Below are 10,266 nucleotides of genomic sequence, written 5' to 3'. Positions count from 1 at the left end.
ATTTCTAAAACTTATGTGGCAAAACCCATGTTTTTACTGGGAAAGCACCTGAAGCAGCTGCGTGCCCCTTTGGAGAGCAGCTCACCCTGCCCTGCTTCAGGCTGCTTCCCCTTACCCGGTGTAACCGTTGCAGTGTTTCCCAAACCTTTGGTCAAGCACAGCTGCAGTTCCTGGCACAACAGGACCACTGGAAAGGATGCTTGACAGCTGTCAGTGGGAAAAGCTGTGTATCCTGAAGGGATAAGAGCTCTCGCTTTGAAGTTACAGGTTATACGGAAAGGAGCCAGGCGGGGAACGGGGAGCGTGCAACGCCTTGTGCAAGGTGACACCACAAATCGGCGGCAGAGGGAGAAGCAGGAACCTGGGGTGACATGGCGCAGAGCCACCCCGCACCTCGGCAGCTCCTCCAGGTACGGAACCGGCCGCGGCGCCTGCGGGCCGGCGCTGGAGACCCGAAGGGTGATGTTGTCCTCCGTCATGGAGCTGCTCATCTCTCACTAACAAAATGCAGCTCATCATGATCTGTCCCTGGATGTTTAAAGAGGATTTAACAATCCAAACACAAGCGCAGCTCTGTTGCCTTAGAGAGGGTGTAATTGTGAGCAAAATTTGGCCCTCTTTCTTAAACTTCGCAGTTTATCTTGACTGCTGTATGCTTTATTTTTAGAGCATCATAAAGGGCTTTTGTTCCAAGGTATATTTAACAGGGGAGTGGAAGGGAAGTGGGAGGGTTTTGTGCATAGGGAATGTATCTCTTGGTCTCTTTCTTCTAACCCACCCCCTCACCAGATACTCTTGGAGGGTGGAGTATAAATGAAGAAAAAAAGAGAAAATAATAATAATTAAAAATACTGAAATCGCAGTCAAAGGGATTGCCTAGGCATCCAGGCCTGGAGGCCTCTTGAGCTCCATAAAACATCCATTATCACAAAAAAGACAAGGTACCCAGGAGAAAGGAAGAGGCAGGGTGACGGTGGTCCCCGTCGGGCCGTGTCCCTGATCCTCCTCCGGGGGTAGCAGCGTAAGCCTGACGCCGGGGAGGCAGCGAGGGTGCTCTCCGTGGGAGCCCCGGTGGTAGGGAGTCAGTCGCATTTTCATCTGGCCTCTAAAAGGTGTCTGCGAGAGCAAACTCGAGCTGGTCTGTGCCCTAGAGACAGCCATGAGTCGGGGTGCCGCGCAGGGGCCAGGTTTCTGCTGGGAGCGACTCAATTGCTGGAGGCTGGGAGAGCACCCCAGCGCTGCTGGTAAGTGCACAGCTAATTGCATAAGGAATAAGACGTCTGTGAGAATGAGCACGCATGTTGCTAGCTGACAAAGTCTCTCTGGCCTCCGTTGCAGTGAGATCTGCACAGGAAAAAAATGAGGTCCTGCATCAATGACAGTTTTACTAAAACCACTTTTAAGTTTCCTCTTAGTTTTGCTAAGAGAGATGATCACAGCTGTCCTTTGGGAGCGAATTTGCTCACTGGAAAATCCATGTTTCTGTCCTTGCTGCCAGTTCTTCCTCGCTTCCCGAAGGGACCTCGTGGTTTCTCAGACAGGCTCCAGCCACACTGAAGCGAGACAGGTCACGTAGCCTCACTGGTGGCTGGCGAGCAGGACCAAGAGCCCAGTAAGCCCAGCCTGGCACTGGCTGCCCCACTTCTGCCAGAGCCATGGGGAAAGAGCTGCGAGCCCAGGAAGGCTGGGCTGAACCCCCAAAGACAGGGATGAGGCTCCCGGCTTCGTTGGCAGCGCACCAGTTACAGAGCTTAGCTTTAAGACAAAGTAATCTGGTGGTTTCATTTCCCTGTTGTCCCCTATCACAGAGCGGGAGCCAAAGACAGACTGAAAACCTGAACAACGTTTCTGTGCAGAGACGGATTTGGCCTGGCAGCACCTGATGCTGAGGCCGGCCGGGCGCCTTCCACTACGGCAGAGCATGTCGCTGCTCACCTTTGCCAGACACGTTTCTCCCTCTCTTTTCTTTGACACAGGCTTTTTTCTAGCTTGGTCAGAATCCAGTTTCCTGCCATTCCCCTGCCCAGGTCTGTCTCGGTCAGTGTTTTTCTTTCCTTCACCTCCATTGCTGGAATCCGGGAAGCTCCCTAAAAGGTTAGGAGAAACTTAAAAATCCTCTAAGGGGATGTTGCTATTTGGGCTACTTAGGAGCAGTGAAACACTGCCTAGCTAGATCTCTTTCCTGGGGTGATACACTACCGGCACCGCTGCTGCCATTCACTGGCTCTGTGTAAAGGACAGATAGTCAGGACCACAACTCTGGGCAAGGTTTCCTTAATTTAGAGACGTAATCAGAAGTCTTGGCTCCCCGGAGCAAGGTCTTGGCAGCTGATGCTCTCCAGTGACCCCGGAGGAGTCTGCATTGCTCCAGACCGTTGCTTTGCCGCCTGGAAGCGGAGCCGGTTGGTGCCCCAGCCATCTGGCAAGCGGGTGTTTGCGCGGCAGCGTGGAGGGCGATGCTTGCGGCCTGGGTCCGCCTAGTCGCAGGCAGAGCTCAGCCTCGCCGCGCCTGCGTCTCTGCTGCTGCAGGTACACCACGCTCCTGCGCTGGCCGCGCTCTGAGCCAGCCTTAGACCAGGAGCCATGTGGACGTGTTTGAAGGGTGTTGTACCCAAATTAATACGCTTTGTCTTCACCTCTGCCTGTATAGACATGCCTCATGCCTGCCTGAGCGGGCTGGGAAGGTCATTTGCCACCAAGTTGGGAGAGCTGTACTTGCTGCTATGTAAAGGAAGCCTTAAAAGCTTGCTCTGCTCTTGTATTCACCTGCTGATGTGGGCAGCTGAGGGGGACAGATCCAGTGAGTAAGACAGAGTGATGGGGAGAGAAAAAGTGGTGGAAGCCTTCCCTTTTCCCTTTGTTTTAAGGCTTGTACTAACTTGTCCTGTAAAACCCTCTGCTGCCTTCCAAATCCAGTCAACATGAGTCACTTGCTGAGCCCATCCTTTGCCTCCTCATTGCAACACGAATGACAGAAACCATCCAACGGGAGTGCTTGAATCCGTGATGAGTTTTGTTCTATTGCATAAAGCTTTGCACCATTTACAGGTGAGTTGCCACAGAGCTGTTGCCTGGGTGGTATTCCCGCAGCCGGTTCCCAAAGAGCCTGTGTCTGGGCTTCTCGCTGCCCGCCTGCGCGAGCCGGAGGAACGCTCCTGTCTGAGCTACGGCACCGGGCAGGACAGCGTGTCTGAGCGACACACGCGCGGGTCATCCCGCAGACCTGTTTTCCTTACCTATCCCACGTCATGGAAAGATCCCATGAGCCAGTGTGTTTGCGGTACGTCTTGGCATCTCGTAGTCATATTTTAATTTAATAGAGGGGAAAAAAATAAAACTCCACAGGCTTTTTAGAGTGAGCAGCTAAGAGAAGGTGAGAAAAAGAAAGAGGAAACTTAAGAGGCTTCTTTTTCTTAGTTTGTGCCTTTATATATATATATATATGCATGTAGTTATGTCTGTATATTCCTAAAGAAAGAGCATAGGACAAATCAACCCCCTCAGATGACAGCTCTTTGGCACTGCCGTGCATGCAATACATCCACCAAACTGAAACTAATTATCCCGCAGATGAATTACTGAATCCACTCCTTTCTTTATCACGTCGCTCCCCCCCCAAACCCCTCCTTCCCCCCTCCCGCCCCGGCGCGCACAGGGTTACGGCTGCACCTGCTCGGGTGTACCTGTCCCACGGCACCTGTGCCGGCAGCCAATCCCCGCCGCGCCGTGCCGCGCCGCCGGCCGACCTGTCAGCAAAATACCTGCGCCCGAGACCTCGCCGTAAATCAAACACTCCACGGGCGATGTCTGCGCTTAGCAGGTACTAGAAGAGAGAAGTCATCAGAACTCACCGTCCGCGAAGAGCTGGGAACGGGGAGAAATATGTCTAATGAACTTGAGTAAGTAGTTTTGGTATTTATTTACCCAGTGCTCTCTGTATGCAGGCTAAGTATTTCTTCTGAGCTTGTTTAAGTACTTGGGGTTTGAATGAGTTGGACTGCTTGGGTTCATCTGCCTGTCCAGCTGTTCACAAGTGGAAGTAGAAGAATGGGATGGCAGTGTTTTTTTTCAGACTTTCTGTTCCTCACTAACCTGTTGCTGGTCTTCGAGGAGTCTCTTCTTATTGTTATTGTCAAGAGGTTTTTAAAACCACAATCCTAATTTTTTTCCCCAGACTAAAGTTTGACAAATTAAGTTTCCATCTCGAGGCAAACCTTTTTTGCCTCTATCCAACAAAAATCTAACGTATGCTACAGTGATCCTGTATTTTTTTTCTTAGAATGTACCTTCCAAAGTATTTACCAATTTTGGATGAATTTCTAGGTTTTTCTAAATAAATGTATTCAGATTATGATTCTATCAAGAAATTATAATTGATGGGAATTCACTTATTTTGATTATTGAAAAAAAAAAAAACCTTTTGAACATTTTGTTCATCCTAAATAACTCTTGCTTCTAACCTTGGGACCTCCAAAATGTTTTGGATTCTGGATACTGATGACTGTGATTTGGCTGGCATACCATGCCTCGCACCTCAGGAAGAAAAGCAGAGGAGGAATGTTATATTGGTGTGACGTTAGGGAGTAAAGGCTGGAGGGATTTTGAACAATCATATAGAAAAACATTGAATTCTTCTATCAATCCAGTCTTAGAAAGCTATCTAGATATATCTAGCCATGTATGAAATACATGTGCATATAATATATCTAGAAATACATGTTCATACATGCATCTGTGTGTGTATATGGTGCTTCAGAAGGTGTATTTAGACAGGAAGGCACATACAGGTACGTGCTTACAAGCTTGACAGAGCTGTTGTGACAGCTAATCTGTTAATTATTAAGAGCCCTGAAGAAGGGCGGTACAAATTATTATTTTATATAAACACGGGGATCCATATGCTTGGATCACTTAACAATCAGTGACTTAAATTTTTGCTTTCTGAACTCTTTGGGTAATTTATAGACTTTTTTATTATTATTATTTTTATATATATAACTTAGAATCAGACCATGTGGTTTACTCTCAGAATGCTAAAGAGTGTTTTGTGTGTGTACACAGTGTATTGCAGAATTAGATTGATGTATTACTAATTATGGACTGGGGCATTATGTTACCTGATGAATTACATGGTTGCTTGACTCTTCTCTTGCTAACGGACTGTTAACCCTGTGCCTTTCACATGAGAAAGAGGGAATTGATGGGAGTAGCATCCCTTTTGTGATTCAGATCTCAACTCCAAAGACTGATAAAACTGCAGAGGTTGCTATCTCCTCTCAATCTTGGCAGAGATCTTTGTAGCTTTGTTTGGTTACCTCCATAGGTGAAAGGCTCTATGCAGCCAACGGAGTCTTTTTGAACAGCAAGTGTTCTACAACAGATCAAACTTGAGGGCACTTTTGCAGATCTCTGTGAAACTTTCCCTTTAGTTCACTAGTCCACAGCTGGCAAAAAACTTATCTCAAGAGACCAGACAGTTGGGTGTTACGAGTTCAGCGTGCTGATGCCTTGTCAGAAGGGCAGGGGCAGGCAGTAATTGCAAGCTCGGCTAGAAAGAAGCCATTTAAGAGCACAATGGGGCTGGAGCACCTCACCTGAAAAGCTCCCCAGGGGCTGAACAGGCAGCAGTGATAGGAGATAAGGGAGCTGGGAACTTCGTGGTACCAAAGGCATAGCTGAAATGTTCAGACAGCTTTGGTGTTTACTGCGCTAGCGAGGGGAAAGGTGTCACTGGGGATGAGGAACCTGGTGCAGAGTTGCAGAAACAGCATCTGAGCAATGGGTCTGTTGCAGGAGCTCTTCATGTCTGCCTAATCGCCTGGGCCAGAGCCATGCGGGGTGTAGCCCGTAGACATCAGGGGAAGGAGAGGGCTCTCGGGACCAGTGTTTAGAGGATCTGATAAGGGCCGCAGTGTGTGTGTGTCCCCCACAGCCGTGCCTCTCTTATACAGCCCCCCTGGCAAGCTGAGTGAGGGCACAGGGAGGATGATCTGAGCTGCTAAAATGTGCCCAGATGTAGCTGATCTCAAGGGAGCGGAGATATCCCCATGCATTGGTGCCGTGGCCCCAAATGACAGGAAGAACTAACCTCTTTTTTTCCCTTTACCACTTTAATTTCACAGAAAGGACTTGGGAAAAAGACTAGTGTGGCATGAGAGAATGAGATGTTTGGTCTGTTATAAAATATTCTAACTGATAATTTCCATCGCCTTTTATACTGAACTTATGTCTAACTCTGCAGTGCGTGGGCTTGAAAGAGTTAACCAAGAGTTACTCCCAATTGTGGTTTTGTGGTCGAAACCATGATCGCCAGAAGCAAATTTTTGTCATGCATAAGGTGTGTTATTAAAACTTGAGTTATGCTCCTGGTGAATGAAAAGTTAAAGCCCTTTTATAAAATCCTGGCAGTAAAGCACACAAGGGCTAACCATACTGAAACAAGGTACACTTTCAAGGGAGACATGGGTTTTATTTTTTTAAGTTATGTAAAGAGAAAGAGAGATTTGTAAATTAAAGAAACAACAACCAAATAACTGCTATGCAATTCACAACAAAGGAATAAAAGCTTTCTGAATAAACTCTGGGCTCAAAGCAGAGATAAATCAACATTTACATAGTATCTCAGCTTTGATGCTTTGGGTCACGTTTTCAACTGATTGGTACCTTGGTATAATTTCAGTGAAGTCTGTACTATAAAGACAATTACACTGATAGGGGATCTGCTCCTGCTTTGTCCCGTCTAGTGTTTGAGTTGTTGGTCATTGTAAAGTGTTCATCCAAAAATACCCTTGCGCTTACATTGCACCTGCAAGCGCTTCAGTTCCCCTGAGTGGCCGGGAGACCGTTCCTGAGGAGCCCCGGATCCTCCTATAATGTGTGCTCAGGAATGACAAAGTCAACAGCTAAAACATACATTCATCAGTGCAATTCGCTTAGGGCATGACTGTATTCTGTCTGAAACTCTGTTGCTAACGCACAAGTTTCAAAGGCTCAGAAGTTAAGAAAAAGTGATGGCTTGTTCGTTGTCACTCCTTTAGGTGTTAGATTGTTCTGGCTACTAGCTGGGTGCTAGACACCATACAGCTTCTGAACCAAAAGTAGTCCTTTTTCCCAAAGCGTTCATAACCAGAAGTGTTTCGGGAGGAAAGAATAGATGACACTTACTGAGAGACTTGGCTCCTGGATGCCAGCCACCTGCCTATGTTAAGTTTTTGGATTTTTTTCTTTGCTCTGTCTTTGCCATCTGGGCTGTGAAGCCTGTTCCCAAGGAATGGGTTGTTTAATAGAATTAAACCTAGAATGGGATGAATCAGGTTTGTTTGGCAAATACTTTATTGGGAAGACATTGTGAAATTTTTGATTAAATAGCAAAGTGAGAGGTTTGCCTGGCCTTGGGGGACTCCTGTTCGGAGGGTACTCTTGAATCCAAGCCCGTAACAGGAGATCTCGCCAGCCAAGTGCTGCCCAGCTTGAAAAGTCCCTCCAGAATGGAGTGAAAGAGGAAAACAAAAGTGGAGACGAGTGCAAGCAGAAGGATGGGAGGAGTGTGGGAGATGCTGGGAAAGGAAAGATTCAGACAGAAAAGAAAGGTAGAAGTAGAGAGGAAAAAGACAGAGCCAGCCAGGCTGTCTCTCGCCAGGTCTGCAACCGACCCCTCTGCAGCTGAAGCAGGTACAGCAGCTGCCCGGCGTTGGACGAGGGTAACCTGCAAGGGCAGGGGGACAAGCTCCAGTGCGTGAGGCTTGTGTTGAGTGTCCTGCCCTGACACATGCTTCCTGTATCCTCTTGGGCAATTCGCTGTAGGATCCATCTCACCCACCTTCAGCAAGCTAAAACCCAGGTGTCAGCTTTGTTAGTTGTCTGAATTTCCTCTGCAGCCATAGGAAGAGATAAGCACATCCAGAAAGTCTTTCATCCCATGCTAAAATGGGTGGGTCGAACTGTCCCATTGGCTCTCAGCAGCACGTAGGAAGCCTGAGACTCAACGCTTCACTGAAATAGCAAACGTTAGCTGAGGTTAATGTCTCTGCTCTTACTGATTTCTTAAATGAGTGCTGAGGTTCACACAGAGATATTGAACTCTAGAGATGGTCCCATTGTTTAGTGCGTTATCGCAGGATCCTCTGATGGCCTGTGATGGGGGAAGTCTTTCTTATCACAACTCTTATAAAACTGGGTTGTGATTTTCTTCTTGAAGACATAGCTCTTGGAGGCAGGTGAATAGATGAGAATTAAAAAATAAAATAGTAAGTAGCTAGGTTATTGGATGTGGAAGCTGGGAAAAATCATCCATAAGCATCCAAAACAAAAAAGATGATGAAAAGCAGCTGAGCTCTCAAATCTCAGAGATATGAAGCTATTCTCATCCTGTGTTATCTTTCTCATGGCACTTACAGGACTTGGAGCTTCAATACAGTTTGTGTGTGTGTGTCATGTGCTGGGGAAGATGAAGGCTTGTGTTCATGACTACATGTATACATAAGGCGTCTTTATCTGTCCACAGTGAAAATGAGAATGAGAGAGCAGAAGTTTAGATCAAGATTTCACAAGTGCCAAGTGACAGCAGATGCTCAGTCAGAGGTGCTGTTAGGGGCCTATTTTTTAATGTTTTCCCTTTGAAGGTAGATCACCCTGAAACTCAGGACACCTCAAAACTGAAGCATCACAACTGCTTCTGTGAGGAGGGGAAAAGGGGAGGGGGGAAAAAAAAAAGCCCTATTTCCTGAGTTGCAAACTAATTTCTTATTGTAATATGTTATAGTAGGCAAGAAAAGGCACTACAACTAGAATCGTTCATGAAATACCATGATCATATGGGTGGATACGTCAAGGATGATGATAGCAGGTAAAACACAATACCAGCTGGTGTCCCCCCAGCCTCACAGTTGTTTCATGGAGCCCTTCAGGCTAGAAAGGCAGGGACGGTCCTCTGCTAGCGAGGGAGAGCAGGGTTCTGGTCGGGTTCTGCTCTCGCATCCTCACTGAGCAGCCTTAGACAAGTCATTTTAGTAACAATCCCTGTTCCCTGCGCGTTACCCAGGCAGCACCTGCCCTGGACAGCTCGTCTGGCTCCCCGGAGCTTTGGATTCAGCCTGCAAACTGTCCCCACTGGTTTCGGCTCCGTGGGTGAGCTGGGGTGGGGGCTCTGTCAAGGAGCCGGTGGGGATCTGTCTCCGTGAGCGTCAGCACAGCGCGCGCCGCTCCGTCCCCACCCGCCCCGTCCCAGCTGCGGGGATGCACCACACCTTCCCCGCTGCACGGCCAGAGCCAGCTGCGCGGCTGAGCTCTCTGCTGGGGGGTGCTGAGCACCCCTGAGCATCCGCGCTGAGGCCTCTCAGCACCTTGGGCAGGATCGGGTTCCTGGGAAAGAATAGCTGTTTCTCGCATGCACTCGCGATGGCCCCTTTTCTTTCCATCCCGGCCACCCCACATTTCTGCTCTGCACTTAGGAAACGCAGATATCTGCCCTTGTTGTGTTACATCTGTGCAGGATCTCTGGCAAGTGCGATGGGTTGGCCTGTCTCGTGTACGGGCCGTACGGCCGTTTCCTTCCAGGAGAGGGAGAACCGTGCGCTGTCTTTGTGGGGAAGCCGAGCGGAGGGATGGCTGGGAAACGTCTAGCTCTTGCGCTAGATTAACGTGCGGCGCAACCCTGAAGCTGATTGTGCTGGTGAAATGCCCCTAAAGAAGTCGAATGGCACAGGCCACGGTTTTATCCAGCTGCTAGGGAAAATATTTCAGGCCTGTAGGCAGAGGGGGTCAGGATCCGTGAGATTAGCAGTTTCCTAGGCTTTAACACCTGTGAATCGACACTGTACCTGTACTTGGCATCTAGGCAACATTTTTCATGATTAGTCCGTGTGTTCGTTGTATGTTTGTGACTTTTTTCCTGGTTCTGCCTGTGTCTGGATTTTTGCCTGACGCTGTGGATGGGCCTGGGAGCGTGTGCTTGCTGATGGTGGTACTGTAACATTGTCTTCAGACGTGTTTATTAGATTTGCAGAGACGGGGTAAAATCTGAACTTAGCTCAGAAACTTGTATTTAGTTAGTTAGACCGCTCTGCAGGATGCTGTTCTTCCTTTGCCAGGGAGTCTGATTTACCAGCTAAAATTTCTGCCCCCATAAAGGGGGATGATAGCAAGTCCTGCTAAGTGCTGCTCGTTATTTGCCCTGCTGTCTTGTGTGTTGATCCCATCCCATATTACTGATAAGAGGCTCCTGGAGAACATCAGGGTTACTTTGACAGGGCGGTGAGTGCCGTGCAT

At 48.2% G+C, this 10,266-nt stretch overlaps 1 protein-coding gene across 2 annotated transcripts in view; it reads left to right on the top strand.

Annotated features, from left to right (window-relative positions):
• The first annotated feature begins 1,227 nt into the window (after positions 1–1,227).
• Positions 1,228–10,266, top strand: part of GRHL3 (grainyhead like transcription factor 3) — a 31,907-nt gene continuing 22,868 nt past the window's right edge. The window contains exon 1 of one of the 2 annotated variants that reach the window (XM_026098245.2): positions 1,228–1,244. Coding sequence is in view for 1 of the 2 variants with exons in the window: in XM_026098244.2 (XP_025954029.1) it covers positions 3,883–3,899 (17 nt within the window). In the remaining variant the exon portion in view is untranslated. Of the gene's footprint in view, positions 1,245–3,804; positions 3,900–10,266 lie in introns of those variants that run through there. The other variant, XM_026098244.2, reaches the window with a different exon arrangement.

The sequence above is a fragment of the Dromaius novaehollandiae genome, chromosome 23 (assembly GCF_036370855.1).
Source record: "Dromaius novaehollandiae isolate bDroNov1 chromosome 23, bDroNov1.hap1, whole genome shotgun sequence".
Taxonomy (NCBI): Eukaryota; Metazoa; Chordata; class Aves; order Casuariiformes; family Dromaiidae; genus Dromaius; species Dromaius novaehollandiae.
This window is presented reverse-complemented; position numbering and strand designations above follow the sequence as displayed.